The sequence below is a fragment of the Ictalurus punctatus genome, chromosome 2 (genome assembly GCF_001660625.3).
Source record: "Ictalurus punctatus breed USDA103 chromosome 2, Coco_2.0, whole genome shotgun sequence".
Lineage (NCBI taxonomy): Eukaryota > Metazoa > Chordata > Actinopteri > Siluriformes > Ictaluridae > Ictalurus > Ictalurus punctatus.
The window spans coordinates 447,178-471,968 of NC_030417.2; the positions used below are offsets into that span (position 1 = coordinate 447,178).

At 42.0% G+C, this 24,791-nt stretch overlaps 3 protein-coding genes across 3 annotated transcripts; all 3 read right to left on the reverse strand.

Moving 5' to 3' along the window:
• Window positions 1-4,625: 4,625 nt before the first annotated feature.
• On the reverse strand, window positions 4,626-5,618 carry LOC108275852 (trace amine-associated receptor 13c-like). Its single transcript, XM_017486888.3, has one exon. The coding sequence runs from the start codon at window positions 5,616-5,618 to the stop codon at window positions 4,626-4,628; it is 993 nt and encodes a 330-aa protein (XP_017342377.1).
• A 5,128-nt stretch (window positions 5,619-10,746) lies between these two features.
• LOC108275822 (trace amine-associated receptor 13c-like) lies at window positions 10,747-11,739 on the reverse strand. The gene has a single exon (XM_017486838.3). The coding sequence runs from the start codon at window positions 11,737-11,739 to the stop codon at window positions 10,747-10,749; it is 993 nt and encodes a 330-aa protein (XP_017342327.1).
• Window positions 11,740-16,438: 4,699 nt separating this feature from the next.
• Window positions 16,439-17,431, reverse strand: LOC108275799 (trace amine-associated receptor 13c-like). Its single transcript, XM_017486802.3, has one exon. It carries the CDS (start codon window positions 17,429-17,431, stop codon window positions 16,439-16,441), a length of 993 nt encoding a protein of 330 aa, XP_017342291.1.
• Between the last annotated feature and the right edge of the window lie 7,360 nt (window positions 17,432-24,791).

A 24,791-nucleotide genomic window follows, 5' to 3' on the forward strand; every position in this document is an offset into this window, starting at 1 on the left:
GAGATGTTAAATGAGAGGCTGCCATTTCTGCATGCCTTAAAATACCTTCTGTCATTCATCACTATAGCGTGGTGACTTTTTAAGGGAACAGGGGCCTGTTCCATGAAGCTAGTTGAACAAACGCAGGGTTATGGGATTAGTTTTGAGTTGACAAAACCAAACCAATCCAGTCAGGCTTTACTGCTACCATGACACTGGTTATCAACATACTCTGTCAACTCAGGCTTTGATCCTTAACTTATGATTAGTCCACGAGCGCGTGCACGTAATCACGTGACGTCGGCACAGAACAGGCAATAGCTTTCAACATGGGAAAAGAGCATGTGTGTGTACTTCGGGTTGAAAACGTTTACTTTTATAGGCTCACGGTGAGAATAAACGGATTGAAAATTTATAACCCCAACATATTTCATGTAATTTCATTTAATATAAATGTAAATTGTTTTAAGTAAATGTTTCTCTATGAAGTTGTCTTCTTCTTACAGTTTGCGCTGGGGAGTTGAATTCGTTGCGTCACTTATATGTCACTTATATGGTACAGGCCCCAGGTCATTCAAGCAGCTTCAATGCATATGGTCCCGTTGTGGGATCTAGCCATAGTTCTAGATTCACTCTCAGCATCACCCTTTGAACCCTTGGAGCTTTTAACCCTCTGTCCTTAAAATAAATATGTTCTGATACTCTTCCTGACATCTACTAAGGAAGTGAACAAGCTCCAAGTATTATTGCTGTACCTCTTCTGCACACACTTTTTCTTGGGTCACACCAAGGGTACATTGCCGCCTAACCACGTTTTCCTTCATAAAGCCAGTGACTCGTCTGACAGTTTCATTGTTTTGGAGTTGAACAAGATAAAACGTCTAAAATCATGTAAATTTGTCACGTATTCCACGTAATGAAGGTTAGGACAGATGCATGTACAGATAAGAGTTTATTTAGAGAGAGTCAGGCAGATAAATCCAAATTTCTCAATAATATGATATGAGACAATAGCATGGTCGAAGTAACAGGCAATGGGCTACGAAATCAACAAACAGACATAAACGAGGAAAGGCGTGAGCATAACTATGTTGGTCGTGACGTCGGTTTCATGCATAAGGAGAACTTGGTTGGTCGTGTCAACAGGCTCAGGTGTGAGCAGAATGTGGTTGGTTGTGTCATGAGAATCTGGCGTGAGCATAACTTGGGTGGTCGTGATGTCGTTTTCAAGCGTGAGCAGAACCTGGTTGGTCGTGACGTCCACTTCAGGTGTGAGTAGAACTTGGTTGGTGATGACATCAGTTTCAGGCGTGAGCAGAACCTGGTTGGCCGTGTCATCACACTCGGGCGTGAGTAGAACTTGGTGGGCTGTGTCAGCAGACTCGGGTGTGAGCATAACTTGGTTGGTCGTGACGTCGACGTCAGGCATGAAAAGAACCTGGTTGGTCGTGACGTTGGCTTCAGGCGTGAGCAGAACCTGGTAGGTCGTGATGTCGGTTTTACGCATGAGGAGATCTTGGTTGGTCGTGTCTACAGATTTTGGCGTGAGCATAACTTTGTTGGTCGTGACGTCAGTTTCAGGAGTGAGCAGAACCTGGTTGGTCGTGACGTCGGTTTCAGGCATGAGGACTTGGTTGTACGTGTCAGCAGACTCAAGTGTGAACAGAACTTATTTGTTTGTGACATCGGCTTCAGGCTGGAACTTGGCGTCAAAGGTCACAAAGGTCACAGACAGGAACTTGGCTTGAAAGGTCGTCTTTTCGAACTCAAACAGGAACTTGGCTTGAAAGGTCGTCTCTTCAACCTCAGACAGGAACATGCCTTGAGAGGTCGTCTCTTTGACCTCAGATAGGAACACGGCTTGCGAGACTGTCTCTTCGACCTCGAACAGGTTTTAACTCTCTGTCGTTAAAGTAAGGAGATAAGGCATAAGGAGAACTTGGTTGGTCGTGTCAACATGCCCAGGCATGAGCAGAACGTGGTTGGTTGTGTGAGGAGAATCTGGTGTGAGCAGAACCTGGTTGGTCGCGATGTCCACTTCAGGCGTGAGTAGAACTTGGTTGGTCATGACATCAGTTTCAGGCGTGAGCAGAACCTGGTTGGCCGTGTCATCACACTTGGGCGTGAGCAGAACTTGGTTGGCCGTGTCAGCAGACTCGCGCATGAGCAGAACTTGGTTGGCCGTGTCATCACACTCGGGTGTGAGCAGAACTTGGTTGGTCGTGACATCGACGTCAGGCGTGAAAAGAACCTGGTTGGTCATGATGTTGGCTTCAGGCATGAGCAGAACCTGATGGGTCGTGATGTCGGTTTCACGCATGAGGAGATCTTGGTTGGTCGTATCTACAGACTTTGGCGTGAGCATAACTTTGTTGGTCGTGACGTTTAAATCCATATAATTGTAAAATTTTTCATGAGCAGCTGTAACACATTGCATTGTAAATAATTCCATCATTCACTATAGAATTAAAATATAAAAAAATCTATTCAGAAGCTATTTAAATCCTTTGTAATGGACTGTATCTAAATGAGTCCATACTGATGTTGAGCCTTTGGCTTTTTTCTGATTTTTTTCCTAATTCATACTTTTTATCATTTTTTAAGTAATTTTTTAAAAACATTTTTTATAAGTAATATTTATTATTTAAATTAAGTCACAGGGGGTTTCCCCCATTCATACGTCTCATGTCACATGCACAGTGTAATCATAATAAGAACGTTTTAAGGCTTAATAACATGTAAACTGTATTTGTAATGCAGTGTCAGAAAATACGAGAATTCGCTCAGCACTCATCTGCCTTTAAAATGATTCAATATGCCTAAATATCTGTAGAACACTGTAGATTTGATTTACAAAGATCAGATGTCTTCACATGTGAATGGAGCAAATAAAATTATTCATTACCAATTAAAGAAAGTGACAGGACACACAGTCCTCCTAGAGACTGTATTTATGTAGAGAAACGGGATTGAGAGAGTGAAATACTGACCCACAGCGATCAGAGTGTTTTTATAGATGGATAATATTGTGAAACAGTAAGCAACCGGAAAACCACAGAACTACCTCTCCCCAAATATCCAGATCAACAATATATTAAATTACATATATATTAGCAAACAAAATGATGCTCTTATATAATATAATACAGTACATATTTATTATATTGATGGTGGGAATTAGATTTGTTATAGAAGCTTAAATTAAATCTAATATAAAATCAATATTTAGGCACATCATCAAAAAGAGGCATTGATTAATGTTCTTTGATAATTCTTTGATTGATTAATTAATTAAAGCCCCCAGCATGCCCTCTGCAGCCCTACAGACGACACCAACGCATGAGCACTTCACCCCACTGCACCTCCTTTGCACCCTCACACTCACAGAACTAAAAAATAAACTCTCCACGTTTGCCACATAAACAGCCTCTTGTGTGTCTGTGCTCAGCTCACCGTTGTCTAAGCTCTCTACAGTATCTACTACACTTGTAAAGTCTGATCTGTCTCCATATCTATATGTTCACTTGTGGCACTATTTTATGTAAATATAGTCTTATTTATTAGGCCAAAGCCCCCCCCCAATTCAAACTTTCAATGCTGTAATAACATGAAAGCTTTAAGATTGAATACCATGCAAACTGTATTTGTAATGCAGTGACAAAAAACACAGGCATTCACTCAGCACTCATCTGCATTTAAAATGATTCAATACGCCTAAATATCTGTAGAACACTGTAGATTGATCATTTTCCTTAATAACACCAACTTTATAAATATCACAATAAAAGCACAAGTTAATATTTTACTCATGAAAATTTATTTGCCCTTGAACCATACATGTTAATGCACACAATTAACAGATGGGGTGTGTGTGTGGGGGGTGGGGGTGGGGTGGCGGGGGTGTATTGGGAGATTTGAATTATTTCATTACAGTTAAAATTATTTACAATAGCAATATTTGTCCATATCATCAGAAGAACTAAAGAGAAAAAAAGATTATTAATGAAAGAATATTTATTAATGCAGAGCTCGGTTGGAATATATGCAGAGTTATATTTAATTTAATGCACCTCCTAAAGCCACAGAGAATAAATAAATTAATAGATTAATGGAGGAATTAAGACAAAACCTGTTTATAAATTCTGTAATGTTTCTGTCTGTAGTGTGATGACATCACCTAATAAACTGTAAATAAAATACAGAATAAACACACCAAAAACGCAGACCCAGAACACGTCACAAAACTCATGACGTTTCCCTTGGAATAAAGAATGCTATGTTCATACACCAGACACACAGCGATTAAAGAACATGATACTACACTTAGTCCTCCTAGAGACTGTGTTTGTATAGAGAGTGAAATACTGACCCACAGCGATCAGAGTGTTATTATAGATGGATAATATTGTGAAAAATAAACAGTAAACAAAACAACAACAAAAAAAACCTGCAGGAACCTCTCCCCAAATATCCAGATCAACACCGTGTTGTATTATATATAATCAAACAGAATAAAGCTCTTATATAATATAATACAGTATTGTAAATATTTATTATATTGATGGTGGGAATTAGATTTGTTATAGAAGCTTAAATTAAATCTAATATAAAATAAACATTTAGGCACATCATCAAAAAGAGGCTATTTATGAAAGAATATTGATTAAAGCAGAGTCTGTCTGGAATATTCGCAGAGTTATAATTAATTTAATGCACCTCCTAAACCACGGGTAAAACAGAGCATAAATAACAGGATTAATGGTGGAATTAAGATAAAGCACATTCACAAGTTTCTGAAATGTTTCTGTCTGTATTTCAATAACATCACCTAATAAACTGTAAATAAAATATGGAAGTAAACACATCAGAAACACAGACACTAAAATGCCCAGGACTTTAGCTGCTTTTCTCTCAGATTTCATCGAGTGTGAGGTGATTTTCTGTGTTTTAGGCCGTGTGTGATTATTAAGCTCTCTGATAGCAGTGACATGTTTCTTAGCAATCACAAACACTCGAGTATACAATATGATTATGACAGAGAGTGGAAATGTAAATGAATATATAAGGTCAATTACAGTCCAAACATCATTCAGAAAGATAAAACACTCTCCAGGACACATTACAGTATTTGAAAAGTTTCCGTTGTAATATAAGAGTGCTGAGCTATAGGCCATCACCACACACCAGACACATACAATTACAATACCAGTGATCCTCACAGACACTCTGTTCATGTAGAGAAAGGGGTTTGAGAGAGCCAAATACCGATCCACAGCGATCAGAGCGATATTATAGATGGAGAGGTTTATGAGGAAACCACAAATCAACCAAAAACTGATGCAGAAATCTCTCCCAAAAATCCAGCATGACTCGATTGTCCAGATTAACATCGGCGGCATTAATAAAGCACCAACGTGGAAATCCGACACAGCCAGAGAGAGCACGAGCAGGTTTGTCGGTGTGTGAAGCTGCTTGAAGTGAAGAACAGAGATGGTGACGAGCATATTTCCACACACTGTTAGAAGAACCACAGCAGCTGAACACACGTACAGTAAGATATAAACTGCAGGAGATCCAGATCTCTCTGGACAGGAGAAATGCTCACAGCGATCAGACTGGTTAAACTCCGTCAGGTTCATTCTGTCATACTGCCACAGAAATACATCCTATATTATATGCTAACATTGTAAATCTGTACCTGCAACAAGTCACAATCAAATGACTTATGGCTCAAACGGGTCTGGTGTTTTTATAGTTTATAAATTACTCACACCCCCTGAGTTTGAGTAGCAGCATGTGAATATGTATGATGTCATGCTGTGTTGGAATAGGCCTAGTAAGTACTAGTGAGAGACTTCAACCTGCCATTATGCAAACTTGTGTGCAACAAATTCTCAATTAAATATCAACACACAGTTCTTATGCTGAGAACCTGCCCTATGAATTAAGAATAAGTGTAAAAATGGTTAACAAATAATTTTCAGAATAAATCATTTTGCCATATTTTTCTTTATAGCTTTGTCTCAATATATAATATTGCTATATGAACTAGTATGGAAAATGTTTTCCACCTACAATAAAGGAACATGCTGTGATATTTAGACACACTATATGACAGTGTACGACTATAATAAATTGGAACTGTTGATGGGATATAATCTCAACACTATTTAGAACAGTAGCATAGTGATTTGAGCATCACAGACCATCTGTAATGATAAAGAAATTCTAACACTGCTTGTGTGTTACATGTCCTAACATGTACAAAGTGCAAGTAAGGGTGTGCCATTCAAAATCTGACAACACAGTGGTATTTTCTGGCTTTAGGGAAACTTTAAGTATTGTACAATTTTTTATCTGATGTTAACCGACACTTCTTGAAAGTCCTGCCCCTTCCCATAGATTACATTCTTGACTGGACTTGTGGGGTGCCATTACTTTCTGTCAAGGTAAGTGGGGAATGTTTTATTACTAATATTAAATAGAATCCATCAATGTATGTTTGACCTAGCTAACGCTAGACAAGTACATAGATTACATTATACAACTGTTACCAGTAAATTCCAGTAAAGTTACCAGGCTGTTGCACTGTTCAGATACACCATCTATATATTCTCATACCTAAGCAATAAATAAATAAATAAATAAATAAAAATCGGTGTCCTTAATTTGTACAGTATAGCACATTTAAAAGTCAAGTGTTGGCTAAATTGCTGTATACTATCTTCAGCTAAATTTAAACAGTAATGAAATAAATTACAAATAAAATGTAATAAAAAATATTATAATAATGATCGATCCAAGATGGTGGAGCGGCAGTAGAACACAGCAGCCTCTCCGGATCAAAAATGGAGCTATTTTTGTTTCGTAACCCGATTTTTTACAGCACATGGACATCAGAGCAACCGGTGTTTATGTTTATCATCGCCAGACACTTGTAAAATGCAGAAACCATGCAACAACCAACTTGCATGATGATCTGCTGGAAAAGCTACGCGATCTCGGCTTGCTGTGGAGAACAGGCCTCTAGTCCTCAGTGTCACCTGACGTTGGTGGCTGGGGGAAGGGAACTTCACAAGCAGAGTGCGAGGAAGGGGCAGCGCGGCAATAGGCCGGGGGTCTGTGCTAGGTTAAAAACAAACCCTACACAGCTGGATCTCCCGTCCATCCTGCTCTCCAATGTTTGTTCTCTGGACAATAAACTGGACTACATCCAACTCCAGCAGGCAATGCGGCGTGAGTTTAGAGACTGCTGCGTCTTTGTTTTCACTGAGACATGGCTCAGTGACCGAGTTCCGAGCTAGATGCACTCGCCTTCTTTCATGCCGACAGAAATGCAGCTCTGTGCGGTAAGGCTCGCGGTGGTGGCTTGTGTGTTTACATCAACATGGAATGGTGCAAGAACTCTGTGTTAGTTTTTAGTTACTGTTCATCGCTGGTGGAGTTTGTGACTTAGATGCAGACCATTTTATTTACAGCGGGAATTCATCACTGGCCTTATAACCGGAGTATACATTCCCCCCAGCGCTAATTCTAAGGAGGCACTCGGTGAACTGTATGGGGCTATTAGTGAACTGCAGAACACACACCCTGATAGACTGTTTATCATTGCTGGAGATTTCAATCATGCAAATCTCAAATCAGTACTCCCTAAATTTCACCACCATGTGAACTTTGCAACAAGAGGGGTGAACAAGCTGGATCTTGTTTACACAAACATCCTCGGCGCGTACCAGGCAGAGCCCAACCCCCACCTCAGCTACTCAGACCACAGCCCTGCCCCCACCTCGGCTACTCAGACCACATTTCTGTTCAAGACAATCAGTACACGCTCCAAACTAGAAGACGTGGGTGACTGTGGAGGTGCGTACACTGCTGAGGACCTGAGACTCCGCCTTCAGTGCGGGTAACAAAGCAGCCCAAAGAACAGCAAGGGCTAAATTGTCCCAGCCATCAGAGAACAAAGCACGCACATGCCCAGAAAATCCACAGTCACTTCACGGATAACGGCACATGTGGCAACATCACATGCCTATAACAGAGATGCCTCCCTTCCAGATGCACTGATCCACATCTACACTCGGTTTGAGGCACAGAACGATGTGGTGGCAAGGAAGACCATGCCTCCTCCCAACGACCAGGAGCTGTGTCTAACCAAGGCTGACTTGAGGAAACCTCTATGGAGGTCAACCCATGGAAGGCCAGACAACATTTCTGGAAGATAGTTCAGAGCATGTGCAGATCAGCTGGCACTCCTTTTCACTGACATCTCCTGAGCAGAGCCATCGATTCCAACATGCCTCAATGACTAGTGTTCCGTTGCACTCACATCCATCATCGTGAGGTGCCTCGAGAGGCTCGTCATGAGGCACATCGAGACCCTGCTGCCCCATCACTCAACTGCTCAACGGATAATGCTGCTGCCCCATCACTCAACTGATAATGCCATCACCACCACCCTACCCTCATCCACCTGGACACGTTCGAATGCTGTTCATAGACTTCAGCATTCAGCACAATCATTCAGCACCTGATTGGTCTGAACACCTCCATCTTCAAACGGATCCTGGACTTTGTGATCCAGTCAGTCTGGATCAGGAACAGCATCTCCAGAACCACCACTCAGAGTCCCTCAGAGCTGTGTGCTATTGCTGTTCACTCTGCTGACTCATGACTGTGCAGCAATCCAATCACATCATCCATCTTCTACCGCTTACTCCTTCTTCAGGGTCACGGGGAACCTGGAGCCAATCCCTCGGAGCATCGGGCACCCTGGACAGGGTGCCAGTCCATCGCAGGGCACAATCACATACACACTCACACCCATTCATACACTTTAGACACACCAATCAGTCTTTGGACTGGGATGAGAGGAAACCAGAGTACCCGGAGGAAACCCCCGCAAACTCCGCACACACCGGCAGGAATTGAACCCCGGACCCTGGAGGTGTGAGGCAAATGTGCTAACCACTAAGCCACCTTGCGCCCCCCAATCACATCATCAAGTTCATCAATGACACGACTGTGGTGGGTCTCATCAGCAAGAATACAGAGAGGAGGTGCAGTGGTTAACGGACTGACGCAGAACCAACAACCTGTCTCTGAACGTGGACAAAATGAAAGAGATGTTTATTGAGTTCAGTAGAGCACGGAGTGACCACTCTCCACTGAACATCAGAGCCTCCTCCATGGAGATCGTCAAGAGCACCAAATTCCTTGGTGTTCACGTGACAGAGAACCTCACTGATGCTTATAGCGATGTTGTTGATAGACAGAGGTGGGTGTGGTTGTTGGCCTGCAACTCTGGGTTTAGTTCAACTTGCTTCTTGAAACAGGCCTCAGATCTCTGGGCTCCACTATTTTGAACTCTCTCAAGTGGGAGGAGAACATCACATGCCAAGTCAAGAAGACACAACGGAGAATGTTCTTTCTGAAGACATCATTAAGAGAATCCTTGCATCCTCTTCACTGTGTTGTTCCCTTCCTCCTCTTCGCAGTCCAAGAAACTATTATAACGAGTAATCGGTACTGTTGAGAAGATCATCAGCTACCTGATCAGTACTATCAACTGACAGTGCAAGAATACAGGGCCAAGAGAACTCATCACCAGAACAGCTCCTTTCAGTGTCAAGCTCATCAAGAGCAATTTTGTTTTCTGGGTTCTTGACTCATACATATTTAAGCTGTGCAGTTTATCACCAAATGTATTAATTCTGTCTTTATTAGATACAGCAGTAATGTCTGGACTATAACAACTCGTGCAATAGCAATGCCTAGATACCAAAGAAGGTATTTAGTAAATGTGTTATTCTTTTGCACCAATAAAGTGTTATCTGTCTCCAAGTCTCTATCTTAACTTGTGACGCTGTTCAATGTTTATATGTTGATTTTTGTCATTATGTTGAATATTTGCTGAACTAGACATCTTTCACACTAAGAGAAATACTGATACATGTCTGTGCATCTATGATCACACAATTTACTGGTGAATAAAGTGTGTTCTGAATCTGATAAGTAGTGTGAGCAAAGGGGGACTGCTTTCCCCCCAGCACTGTCTCTTTTTGTTGGATAAGGACTAACCTTTTTCCAGTGGTATGGTATGGCTATTCATTCTGCATGCGATGCAGGGTTTGAAAATACCTTTAATATATTTAATAATGCAAGAGTTCAGTTGGAATATTTGCAGAGTCATAACCCGCAGTAAAACAGAGAATAAATAAATTAATAGATTAATGGAGGAATTAAGACAAAACCTGTGTATAAATTCTGTAATGATTCTGACTGTAGTGTGATGACATCACCTAATAAACTGGAAATAAAATACAGAATAAACACACCAAAAACCCAGACCCAGAACACGTCACAAAACTCATGACGTTTCCCTTGGAATAAAGAATGCTATGTTCATACACCAGACACACAGCGATTAAAGAACATGATACTACACTTAGTCCTCCTAGAGACTGTGTTTGTATAGAGAGTGAAATGACCCACAGCGATCAGAGTGTTATTATAGATGGATAATATTGTGAAAAATAAACAGTAAACAAAACAACAACAAAAAAAAACCTGCAGGAACCTCTCCCCAAATATCCAGATCAACACGTATTGTATTATATATAATCAAACAGAATAAAGCTCTTATATAATATAATACAGTACTGTAAATATTTATTATATTGATGGTGGGAATTAGATTTGTTATAGAAGCTTAAATTACATCGAATATAAAATAAACATTTAAGCACATCATCAAAAAGAGGCTATTTATGAAAGAATATTGATTAAAGCAGAGTCTGTCTGGAATATTCGCAGAGTTATAATTAATTTAATGCACCTCCTAAACCACGGGTAAAACAGAGCATAAATAACAGGATTAATGGTGGAATTAAGAAAACACAAAATCACAAGTTTCTGAAATGTTTCTGTCTGTAGTTCAATAACATCACCTAATAAACTGTAAATAAAATATGGAAGTAAACACATCAGAAACACAGACACTAAAATGCCCAGGACTTTAGCTGCTTTTCTCTCAGATTTCATCGAGTGTGAGGTGATTTTCTGTGTTTTAGGCCGTGTGTGATTATTAAGCTCTCTGATAGCAGTGGCATGTTTCTTAGCAATCACAAACACTCGAGTATACAATATGATTATGACAGAGAGTGGAAATATAAATGAAAATATAAGGTCAATTACAGACCAAACATCATTGAGAAAGAGTAAACACTCTCCAGGACACAATACAGTATTTGTAAAGTTTCCATAGTAATATAAGAGTGTTGAGATATAGGCCAGCACCACACACCAGACACATACAATTACAATACCAGTGATCCTCACAGACACTCTGTTCATGTAGAGAAAGGGGTTTGAGAGAGCCAAATACCGATCCACAGCGATCAGAGCGATATTATAGATTGACGAGATGGTGATGAAATAACTAATTAACCAAAAACTGATGCAGAAATCTCTCCCAAAAATCCAGCATGACTCGATTATGGAGATTAACATCGACGGCATTACTAAAGCACCAACGACAAAATCCGATACAGCCAGAGAGAACACGAGCATGTTTGTCGGTGTGTGAAGCTGCTTGAAGTGAAGAACAGAGATGGTGACGAGCATATTTCCACACACTGTTAGAAGAACCACAGCAGCTGAACACACGTACAGTAAGATATAAACTGCAGGAGATCCAGATCTCTCTGGACAGGAGAAATGCTCACAGAGATCAGACTGGTTAAACTCCGTCAGGTTCATTCTGTCATACTGCCACAGAAATACATCCTATATTGGATACTAACATTGTAAATCTGTACCTGCAACAAGTCACAATCAAATGACTTATGGCTCAAACGGGTCTGGTGTTTTTATAGTTTATAAATTACTCACACCCCCTGAGTTTGAGTGGCAGCATGTGAATACATATGATGTCATGCTGTGTTGGAACAAAAGGCCTAATACTGACTAGTGAATAGTTAACAAAACATTTCACAATAAACCATAATGCCTTATTCGCTGTGTGTCCCTGTCTCTTCATGGCTTTGCCCAAATAAAGTTCTCCAGCTACAGTAAAGAAACATGTGATATTTAGACACACTATATGACACGGTATGATTATCATAAATATGAACAGTTGACAGGATATAATCTCAACACTATTTAGTATAGTAGAATAGTTATTTGAGCATCACAGGCCGTCTGTAATGATAAAGAAATTCTAACACTGCGTGTGTACTAAATGGATACAGTGGTAGCTCAGTGGTTAAGATGCTGGACGACTGATCAGAAGTTTGTTAGTTCAACTACCAGCACTGCCAATCTACCACTGCTAGGCCTTTCAGAGAGACACTTAACCCTCAACTGCTCAGTATTAATGTATAAATGAGATTAATGTATTCAGTCTGGATGAGGGCATCTGCTGTAAATGTAGTCAAGCTTAATTCTTCTTTTCATTGCTTACCCTAGCACGGACAAAGTGCAAGTAGGGGTGTGCCATTCAAAATCTGCAAGGACACATGGCCATCCAGGTAACTGTCTGTTTCAGAAGGTATCTACAGGCAGGTACTTCCAAACCCAAGGCCCTAAGAAAACTCGCCACAATAAATAGCTTCTTCCTGTGCTATCAACCTCATCAAATAAGGCCAATGATGTTTTCTGGATTCTCGAATCATACTTATTTAAGGCGTGCGGTTCATCACCTAATTTATTAATCCTAGATTTAATAGCTACAACAATAATAGCTGGACTACAGTAACTAGAGCTATACCAACGCCTGCACTGAATGCACAATACATACTATTTGAACACTACCTCAAAGAATGTACCTACATATTGTTTTTCACTCATAAAATCTGATCGGTCTCCACAGCTGTATGATCACTTGTGGCACTGTTCAGTGTGTAAATGTCCATTTGTTGTATTTTAGATGTCTACAGCACCAATCACAAGAGAAGAGTTCTGTGATCTGAATGTTTTTGCATGTCTGATCAGATAATATATTTGGGGAAAAGAAGTGTGTTCTCATACTGATTGTTATAAATGGTGTGAGCAGAGCAGGACTGTTTTTGTCATGTGTTTGGGTTAATTCAACTTTACCTGTTTGCCACTAGACGGCGCCCCAGACTGAGATGTTTTTGAGCTGCCGAGATTAAATGAAGAAACTGTGTTGTGCCAGCCATCCTGGCATTGTGTGTGTTCCTAAACTGAGAATAGACATAAATCAGTGTTATAAAAAGGATACAAAATCCCGCTAATAATCGTTAGCATATCTGTGCAAAAATAACAGTTTTGTCTCAGTGCTTTATTTATTTTTTATTTTTTGGTTTGATAAGGTCAAAGTCTTTTCCACAATAAATGAGAGGCTGTCATTTCTGCATGACTTAAAACACCTTCTGTCATTCATCACTATAGCGTGGTGACTTTTTAAGGGAACAGGGGCCTGTTCCATGAAGCTAGTTGAACAAACGCAGGGTTATGGGATTAGTTTCGAGTTGACAAAACCAAACCAATCCAGTCAGGCTTTACTGCTACCATGACACTGGTTATCAACATACTCTGTCAACTCAGGCTTTGATCCTTAAGCTATGATTAGTCCACGAGCGCGTGCACGTAATCGCGTGACGTCGGCACAGAACAGCCAATAGCGTTCAACATGGGAAAAGAGCCTGTGTGAGTACTTCGGGTTGAAAATGTTTACTTTTATAGGCTCACGGTGAGAATAAATGGATTGAAAATTTAAACCCCGACATCTTTCCTGTAATTTCATTTAATATGAATGTAAATTGTTTTAAGTAAATGTTTCTCTGTGAAGTTCTCTTCTTCTTACATTTTGCGCTGGGGAGTTGAATTCATTGCGTCACTTATATGTCACTTTGCTCACTGCTGATTGGTCCAAGTTGGGTTTAAGTTCTCTTACCCAGAACAAAACCTGCCCTGGAGCAGGTCAGCTGTGGAGTGTTAGTTACTGTGGTGATGAACACCAGGAAAAGCAGAGCCACTTACATGATACCTAATCCCCAGGGTTGGCAAAATCTATACTGAAACTTACCTGCTTAGCCACCCAAACCAGATTCCTTGTTCAGGCCCCAGGTCATTTAAGCCGACTTCAAAACATATGGTCCCATTGTACGATCTAGCCATAGTTCTAGATTTGCTCTCAGCATCACCCTTTGAGCCCTTGGAGCTTTTAACCCTCTGTCCTTAAAATAAATCTGTTCTGATACTCTTCCTGACATCTACTAAGGAAGTGAACAAGCTTCAAGTATTATTGCTGTACCTCTTCTGCACACATTTTTCCTTTGGTCACTCCAAGGATACATTGCCGCCAAACCACGCTTTCCTCCCTAAAGCCAGGGACTCATCGTACAGTTTCATTATTTTGGAGTTGAAGAAGCTAATACAGTTTACAATCATGTAATTTATGACGTGTTCTAAGTAATGAAGGTAAGGACGGATGCAAATGCAGATAAGAGTTTATTTAGAGACAGGCAGGCAGATAAATCCAAATTGTGAGACAATAGCATGGTCAAAATAACATACAATGGGTCAGGCAATCAACAAACAGGCATAAATGAGGCAAGGCAAGAACTGAGAACATGTAACAAGAAACTAGATCAAAAAACATGAGTCAATATGACGAATAAGGTGCAACCGCTTGGTATGGTGATAACACTCCATACTACGCCAAGTCATTGTGTTCAAAAAGTCTCTTTTATAGCTTGGAGCGAGTGAGTGAGAGATTGGGAACAGGTGTGTGTGTGTGATTAGAATTCCAGAGAAGGTAAATGTGTGTGTGTGGGAAGTGTAGTCCATGGCAGCCATTTTTGTAGGCCACAGTGCAGGATGAGAAATGTAGTCACTGGTTTGCTGCGGTCCTGGCACTCTGGGCAAAATGTCTCCACAGCCCCCCAGGTTCAAATACAGGCATTTCCCGACAAGTAACAGGTTCCTTGAGGAGACGAGGAGCAGACATGACTTGGAGTGTCTCGAGTGTGAGCATAACCTGGTTGGCCATATCAGCAGTTTCGGTGTGACCAGAACGTGGTTGGCCATGTCAGCAGACCCGGGCATGAACAGAACTTGGTTGGCCGTGTCAGCAGACTCGGGCGTAAGCAGAACTTGATTGGCCTTGTCAGCAGACTTGGGTGTGAGCAGAACGTGGTTGGTTGTGTCAGGAGAATCTGGCGTGAGCCTAACATGGTTGGTCGTAATGTTGGTTTCAGGCATGAGAACTTGTTTGTCCATGTCAGCAGACTTGGGCGTGATCAGAACTTGGTTGTTTGTGACGTTGGCTTCAGGTGTGAGCTGAACCTGGTTGGTCATGACATCCGCTTCAGGCATGAGCAGAACTTGGTTGGCCATGTCAGCAGACTCGGGTGTGAGCAGAACTTGGTTGACCGTGTCATCGGACTTGGGCGTGAGCAGAACATGGTTGGCCGAGTCAGCAGACACGAGCGTGAACAGAACTTGTTTGGCCATGTCAGCAGACTGTGGAATGCCATGTAGCCGTGCGATGTTCCAAAGCGATTTCCGGTGGACGCTGTCAAACGCCTTCTTAAAGTCTATAAAGTTGACCAAGAGCGGTTTCTGATATTCGGAGGTTTGTTCAATGATGTTTCGAAGAGCAAAGATTTGTTCAGTGCACGACCGACCGCTTCTAAACCATACATAGAAGCGTACCATATATACATTATATAATACAGTACAATATGAATTATATTGGGGAGGTGGGTTGATTTGTTACAGAAGTTTATATTATATATAAAATAATAGCAATATTTGTCCATTGATTCAGAAGAACTAAAAATATTATTATAACTATAAAATATTACTAAAAATAGTTAATAATGCAAGAGTTCAGCTGGAATATTTGCAGAGTCATAACCCGCAGTAAAACAGAGAATAAATAAATTAATAGATTAATGGAGGAATTAAGACAAAACCTGTTTATAAATTCTGTAATTTTTCTGTCTGTATTGTGATGACATCACCTAATAAACTGTAAATAAAATACAGAATAAACACACCAAAAACCCAGACCCAGAACATGTTACAAAACTCATGACGTTTCCCTTGGAATAAAGAATGCTATGTTTATACACCAGACACACAGCGATTAAAGAACATGATACTTCACTTAGTCCTCCTAGAGACTGTGTTTGTATAGAGAGTGAAATGACCCACAGCGATCAGAGTGTTATTATAGATGGATAATATTGTGAAAAATAAACAGTAAACAAAACAAAAACAAAAAAAAAACTGCAGGAACCTCTCCCCAAATATCCAGATCAACAGCGTATTGTATTATATATAATCAAACAGAATAAAGCTCTTATATAATATAATACAGTACTGTAAATATTTATTATATTGATGGTGGGAATTAGATTTGTCATAGAAACTTAAATTAAATCTAATATAAAAGCAACATTTAGGCACATCATCAAAAAGAGGCTATTTATGAAAGAATATTGATTAAAGCAGAGTCTGTCTGGAATATTCGCAGAGTTATAATTAATTTAATGCACCTCCTAAACCACGGGTAAAACAGAGCATAAATAACAGGATTAATGGTGGAATTAAGAAAACACAAAATCACAAGTTTCTGAAATGTTTCTGTCTGTAGTTCAATAACATCACCTAATAAACTGTAAATACAATATGGAAGTAAACACATCAGAAACACAGACACTAAAATGCCCAGGACTTTAGCTGCTTTTCTCTCAGATTTCATCGAGTGTGAGGTGATCTTCTGTGTTTTAGGCCGTGTGTGATTATTAAGCTCTCTGATAGCAGTGGCATGTTTCTTAGCAATCACAAACACTCGAGTATACAATATGATTATGACAGAAAGTGGAAATATAAATGAAAATATAAGGTCAATTACATACGAAACCTTATTCAGATACAGATAACACATTCCAGGACACATTACAGTATTTGTAAAGTTTCCATTGAAATATAAGAGTGCTGAGCTATAGGCCATCACCACACACCAGACACATACATTTACAATACCAGTGATCCTCACAGACACTCTGTTCATGTAGAGAAAGGGGTTTGAGAGAGCCAAACACCGATCCACAGCGATCAGAGCGATATTATAGATGGACGAGATTCCGATGAAACCACTAATTAACCAAAAACTGATGCAGAAATCTCTCCCAAAAATCCAGCATGACTCGATCGTCCACATTAACATCGATGGCATTAATAAAGCACCAACGAGGAAATCCGACACAGCCAGAGAGAGCACGAGCAGGTTTGTCGGTGTGTGAAGCTGCTTGAAGTGAAGAACAGAGATGATGACGAGCATATTTCCACACACTGTTAGAAGAACCACAGCAGCTGAACACACGTACAGTAAGATATAAACTGCAGGAGATCCAGATCTCTCTGGACAGGAGAAATGCTCACAGAGATCAGACTGGTTAAACTCCGTCAGGTTCATTCTGTCATACTGCCACAGAAATACATCCTATATTGGATACTAACATTGTAAATCTGTACCTGCAACAAGTCACAATCAAATGACTTATGGCTCAAACGGGTCTGGTGTTCTTATAGTTTATAAATTACTCACACCCCCTGAGTTTGAGTGGCAGCATGTGAATACATATGATGTCATGCTGTGTTGGAACAAAAGGCCTTATACTGACTAGTGAATAGTTAACAAAACATTTCACAATAAACCATAATGTCTTATTCGCTGTGTGTTCCTGTCTCTTCATGGCTTTGTCCCAAATAAAGTTCTCCAGCTACAGTAAAGAAACGTGATATTTAGACACACTATATGACACGGTATGATTATCATAAATATGAACAGTTGACAGGATATAATCTCAACACTATTTAGTATAGTAGAATAGTTATTTGAGCATCACAGGCCGTCTGTAATGATAAAGAAATTCTAACACTGCTTGTGTACTAAATGGATACAGTGGTAGCTCAGTGGTTAAGATACTGGACGACTGATCAGAAGTTTGTTAGTTGAACTACCAGCACTGCCAATCTACCACTGCTAGGCCTTTCAGAGAGACACTTAACCCTCAACTGCTCAGTTGTATTAATGAGATAAATGTATGTCAGTCTGGATGAGGGCATCTGCTGTAAATGTAGTCAAACTTGATTCTTCTTTTTGTTGCTTACCCTAGCACGGACAAAGTGCAAGTAGGGGTGTGTCATTCAAAATCCGCAAGGACACATGGGCATCCAGGTAACCATCTGTTTCAGAAGAAATCAACAGGCAGGCACTTCCAAACCCAAGTCCCAAGAAAATGTCGGGGTTACCCATGTAACCCTGTTCCCTGAGAAGGGAACGAGACGTTGCATTTAGCATAACAGTATGGGAAGCGCCTTGCGTGCATGACCAGTATCTGAAGCTTGTGTAAAATCATGCCTCTACTTTTAGGCCTGCCTTGCAATTAAGAGCATCGCATGATTATATATATATAAATATATATATATATATATATATATATATATATATATATATATATATATATATATATATATATATATATATATATATATATATATACATGGCACCTGTGAACCACACCATCAGCCTCTATTATCTGAAGCGAAGACGCAATTCACAGGCCTGTCCTCGTATGACAGAGCTATGCAATGTCTCGTTCCCTTCTCAGGGAACAGGGTTACATGCTCCGACATTCCCTTTCAAAGGGAACTTCGACGTTGCATTTAGCATAACGCCATGGGAACGGGAATACCCGCTCAGTCATACTGAGGGTACGGCCTGTTCAAAAAGACTCAAGCCCGAGGGTCACTGCAAGACACTCGAGCCCGGGGTGTAATGAATATCCAGGCTGTAATAACGAATGAATGTGTGTGGTGGAGACCATCCAGCAGCAGCACACACATCCCTCAATGGTACCCCTTTGGACAAAGCCTCCGAGGAGCAACAGGTGCATCCTCTCTTGTTCCGGTGTGAGGAACGGAGGAGGGCAGGAAGCCTGCAACACCACAGGGTGGGCAGCCGATGTAGGCACTTTAGGAATATAATTCAGCCTAGGATACAGGGAGGCCTTGGCTAATCCAGGGGCAAAGTCAAGGTAAGAACAGGCAATAGAGTGAGCTGTAGACTTCCCACTCGCTTGAGAGATGTCAGGGCCAGAAGTGCTACCTTTAGAGTCAGAAGCCTCTCAGAGGCTGACTCACAGGGCTCAAATGTGGCCCCTGACAGACCCTCCAAGACCACAGAAAGGTCCCAGGAAGGTATGCACGGCCTGCAGATGGGCCTCAGCCGTCTGACACCATGCATGAACCTCGAAGTTAGAGGATGTTGCCCCACAGAGGCTCCATCAACTGGGGCGTGGCTGGCTGAAACAGCGGCCACGTAACCCTGATTGTAGAAGGAGCCAACCCTGCTGAGAAACGTTCATGTAAGAACTCCAGGACTGTAGCTATTGTGCAGTTCACTGGGTCTACTTGACGTTCCTCACACCACAAGACAAAAAGCCGCCACTTGAGCGCATACAATTTCCTTGTGGATGGTGCTCTAGCATTTAGCATGCTCTCTACAACCTCAGTTGTGAGACCTGAATCTATGAGCTGGTGCCCCTCAGGGGTCAGACCTACAGTTTTCATAGTTCTGGAACTATGGGTGATAAATCAGCCCTCCGGTTTGAGACAGTAGATCCCTGTGAATGGGAATCTCCCAAAGAGTACCGTCCAGCAGGGAAGTTATCTCCGAGAACCATATTCGAGCTGGCCAATAAGGTGCTACTAGCAGCAGACGTAGACGGTCTTGGCGAACTCTCGCTAAAACTTGTGGGAGCAGAGCGATTGGGGGAAAAGCATACAGACATGACCTCGGTCACGTGTGCACCATGGCGTCCAGTCCCAGTGGTGAGAGAGGAGTGAGGGCGAACCACAGTGGGCAGTGTGTTGTCTCCTCAGAGGCGAACACATTCACTTCCGCTTGTCTGAACCTCCGCCATATGGACTCCACCACTTGTGGGTGGAGCCTCCAACCCCCAGGCCTCAGCCCCTGCCTCGACAGGATGTCTGCCCCTACATTCCGGCTGCCCAGAATGTACATTGCACTCACTGACAAAATCTTTCCCTCTGCCCAGAGAACGACTAGTTGTGCCTGCCTGAACAGTGGGTGTGAACGTAACCCTCCATGGTGGTTGATACATGAGACCATAACTAGCACATGGTGACCTCTCAACAGAGGAAGAAAGAATTTCAGTGCTAGGAATACAGTCCGCATCTCTAGTCGATTTATATGCCACTCCAGATGAGGGCCGCTCCAAAGACCGTGAGCTGGACAGCCATTTAAGACTGCACCCCAGCCCGTGAGGGACGCGTCTGTCATTACTGTCTTGCGGTAAGGAGACGCCCCTAGAGTGTGACCCGAGGCTAGAAACTGCAGGCACCTCCAAATACTCACAGCACGTAGGCATCACCATGTGACACTGATTGCTCTCAGAGGTTTCATCCAAGGATGAAGCCCCAGACTTTTCAGCCACCACTGAAATGGTCTCATGTGCAATAGGCCTAACGGTATGACGTTGGCTGCTGCTGTCATAAGGCCCAACATTCTCTCGTAGAGACTGGAGGGGATGCCCAGACCTAGCTTTATCCTGCTCAAAGTTGATAGGATCGATCCGACGCATGTTGGGGATAGAAACGCCCTCATCATAGTAGAATCCCATGTAACCCCTCAAAAAGTTGTCCTCTGCACTGGAGAAAGCATACTTTTCTTGAGGTTAAACCTGAGCCCCAAAGCTCTTCATGTGGGCGAGAACAACATCTCGATGTTGAACCGCCTGTTCCCTGGATTGTGCTAGAATTAAATAGTCATCCAGGTAATTTAGTACACGGATGCCCTGTAGTCGCAAGGGAGCCAGAGCAGCATCCATGCACTTTGTGAAGGTGCGAGGGAATAAAGCTAGCCTGAAGGGAAGAACCCGAAATTAGTATGTGTTGTCTCCAAACGCAAACCTGAGGAACTTCCTGTGGCTGGGCGATATTCCTATGTGGAAATATGCATCTTTCAGATCTATCATCACAAATCAGCCCTCGAACTGAATCTGTGGCCCGATAAGTTTGAGCGTCAGCATCTTGAACCCGTATGTCCGAAGAGTACGGTTCAGATGACGCAGATCTAAAATTGGCCGTATACTCCCACCTTTTTTGCGGACCAGGAAATAACGGCTGTAAAAACCTCCCTCCCTTAGGGAACGGGATACATGTTCTATGGCCCCTTTGTCCAAATGGGAACTTACTTCCTGTGCTAACGTCGGGCTCTGGTCTGTGCTGACTACTGTGGTGAGCACACCTCTGAACTGGGGGGGGGGTGTTTCGGGGGGTCGAGCTATAAACTCTTTTCTACGGTATACAGAACCCATGGAGACACATTTGGCAGTACTTTCCACGCTGCCCGATTGCCTTTTAGTTACGTTAACTATTCCACATTCTATTGGAGGGAAAGCATCAGATTTTCGTTGTGCTGTGACAGCTCTCTGACCAGAGAATACTGAAAACATGGGGACCGCCTTGGCTAGGGGAGACTCTACAGTAGCACTGGGGGCTACCTACCTAACAACCTCATGTCCGCTGATACGTCCCTCCACGGCCCCTCAGGACCACTCTTCTTTGACTGCTTAGACTTTATGACCATTCTCAGATCAGGCCTAGTAGCAGACCGCGAATGTGGCCGCCCGGTTCCCCTGGCTGTCTGCGGGGGTTGGCGGGCTGCCATACTCGCCTTCTGGGTCTCCCTCGCTCTAGTGCTGGCCCTGGCTGCACTCGTGGATGCCCGGGTGAGCTTGAGACAACAGGGAAGGAACTGGCTTTTTTGAATGCTGCCATATGGCGAGCTCATTCAGCAGGTCTACTTGGTAGGCCTGCAACACTGTCATTGTCTGCAGTGACCCACAAGCAAGACTTCTACTGCATAGGCTTGCCCACCCATGCCACAGTGGCCTTACACGGTGGTTTGGATGGCAAGGCCAGCACCCCTAATTACTTGCTGTCGATGGAGAGAGGTAGCTCACAAGTGCCTCCTCCACCTTCGGCATAGCTAAATAGCCATGCCGTTCATTCCCCACAATGACCGAATAATCCAATATTATGGGGTTATAAATATGACTTATGCATGGTTTTCCCCCAGAAGCCTGATATTTTGTCATGCACTTCTGGAAGAAAGGGGAGTTTCTGCAGTGTGATGGATTCACTTTCACTGGGGAGAAAATGGTTCATCCAGCCTTAGTAATCACTTCAAGCAGCTCTTTATATGCTGCTCTCAGTTTTTTGCACATCTTTCTGGCTCCTCAGAGTCAGAGAGGAATTACGTATTACTATTATTTTTGTGTGTGTTTTTTCCTTCCCCTTTTGGCTTTCCATAGCGGAAGGAGGAGTTGCGACGCGTGCTCTAAAATCCAGCGGAGAGCCGAACCCCGTCTCGTCTCCGGCTCTTCTTCCAGATCCATAAGAGATCCCCTGAACCTGAGTCGGCTAGCTGCCTCAGCAGTGGCCGGCCCAGATCCGCAAGGCTCTGAAACCAAACTCGCTTTGGCTACTGAGAAGAGTGCGATTCGCAAGCCGAGCTGCTTAATGTAGACATTACCATGAGCAGCCTCTCGAGGCTGCTATCACATGCTACACTCCTAAATACTTCACCCAGAAAGTGTGCACTATTCCCCGTGATGAAACGGGAGCAAGCTGTAACACACTTCCTGAATTCTTTGTCGCTCATTACTTCCCTCTCTTTTCTTTTTTTTTTTTTTCTAAATAAAAGGGATAGAAAAGCTTAGAGATTTTGAGAAAATATAGAATAGAAATGAAGTTTTTCTGTCACACAAACAACAGATATGCAGTCTCGCTGAAGATAATAAGGCTGGCGGCGTGGTTCACAGGTGCTATATATATCATGCGACGCGCTTAATTGCCAAGTCACCTGATCATGGCAGGCCTATAAGTAGAGGCATGATTTTACACAAGCTTCAGATACCGGTCACATGCGCAAGGCACTTCCCATACTATTATGCTCAATGCAACGTCGAAGTTCCCTTTGAAAGGGAACTCGCCACAACAGCTTTTTCATGTGTGCTATCAGCCTCATCAAACAAGGCCAATGATGTTTTCTGGATTCTCTAATCATACTAATTTAAGCCGTGCGGTTCATAACCTAATTTATTAATCCAAGATTTAATAGCTACAACAATAATAGCTGGACTACAGTAACTAGAGCAAAACCAACGCCTGCACTGAATGCACAATACATACTATTTGAACACTACCTCAAAGAATGTACTTGCATATTGTTTTCTCTCATAAAATCTGATCGCTCTCCACAGCTGTATGATCACTTGTGGCACTGTTCAGTGTGTAAATGTCCATTTGTTGCATTTTAGATGTCTTCAGTAACAATCACAAGATAAGAATGCCTTCGCATGTCTGATCAGATAATGTATTTGGGGAAATGAAGTGTGTTCTCATACTGATTGTTATAAATGGTGTGAGAGGAGCAGGACTGTTTTTGTCATTTCTTTGGGTTAAGTCAACTTTACCTGTTCGCCACTAGACGGCGCAACAATCTGAAATTCTTTTGAGCTGCCAAGAATAAATGAAGAAACTGTGTTGTGCCAGCCATCCTGGCATTGGTTGAAAACGTTTACTTTTATAGGCTCACGATGAGAATAAACGGATTTAAAATTTATAACCCCGACATCTTTCATGTAATTTCATTTAATATAAATGTAAATTGTTTTAAGTAAATGTTTCTCTGTGAAGTTCTCTTCTTCTTACAGTTTGCGCTTAGGAGTTGAATTCGTTGCGTCACTTATATGTCACTTTGCTCACAGCTGATTGGTCCAAGTTGGGTTTGAGTTCTCTTACCCAGAACAAAACCTGCCCTGGAGCAGGTCAGCCGTGGAGTTTTAGTTACTGTGGTGATGAACACCAGTAAAAGCAGAGCCACTTACATGATAGCCAATACCCAGGGTTGGCAAAAACTAAACTGAAACTTACCTGCTTAGCCACCTAAACCAGCTTCCTGGTACAGGCCCCAGGTCATTTAAGCCAGCTTCAAAACATATGGTCCCATTGTACGATCTAGCCATAGTTCTAGATTTGCTCTCAGCATCACCCTTTGAAAACTTGGAGCTTTTAACCCTCTGTCCTTAAAATAAATCTGTTCTGATACTCTTCCATACATCTACTAAGGAAGTGAACAAGCTTCAAGTATTATTGCTGTACCTCTTCTGCACACATTTTTCCTTTGGTCACTCCAAGGGTACATTGCTGCCAAACCACGCTTTCCTCCCTAAAGCCAGGGACTCATCTTTCAGTTTCATTATTTTGGAGTTGAAGAAGATAATAGAGTTTAAAATCATGTAATTTATCACGTATTCTAAGTAATGAAGGTAAGGACGGACACAAATGCAGATAAGAGTTTATTTAGAGACAGGCAGGCAGCTAAATCCAAATTGTGAGACAATAGCATGGTCAAAATAACATGCAATTGGTCAGGTGATCAACAAAGGCATAAATGAGGCAAGGCAAGAATTGAGAACATGTAACAAGAAACTAGATCAAAAAACATGAATCAATATGAGGGACAAGATACAACCACTTGGTATGGTGATAACACTCCATACTACGCCAAATCATTGTGTTCAAAAAGTCTCTTTTATAGCTTGGAGCGAGTGAGTGAGAGATTGGCAACAGGTGTGTGTGTGTGATTAGAATTCCAGAGAAGTTAAATGTGTGTGTGTAGGAAGTGTAGTCCATGGCAGCCATGTTTGTAGGCCACAGTGCAGGATGAGAAATGTAGTCTC

Coding starts and splice junctions, on each gene's coding strand:
- LOC108275852 (XM_017486888.3), bottom strand. CDS start 5,618: ATGAACCTGACGGAGTTTAACCAGTCTGATCGCTGTGAGCATTTCTCC.
- LOC108275822 (XM_017486838.3), bottom strand. CDS start 11,739: ATGAACCTGACGGAGTTTAACCAGTCTGATCTCTGTGAGCATTTCTCC.
- LOC108275799 (XM_017486802.3), bottom strand. CDS start 17,431: ATGAACCTGACGGAGTTTAACCAGTCTGATCTCTGTGAGCATTTCTCC.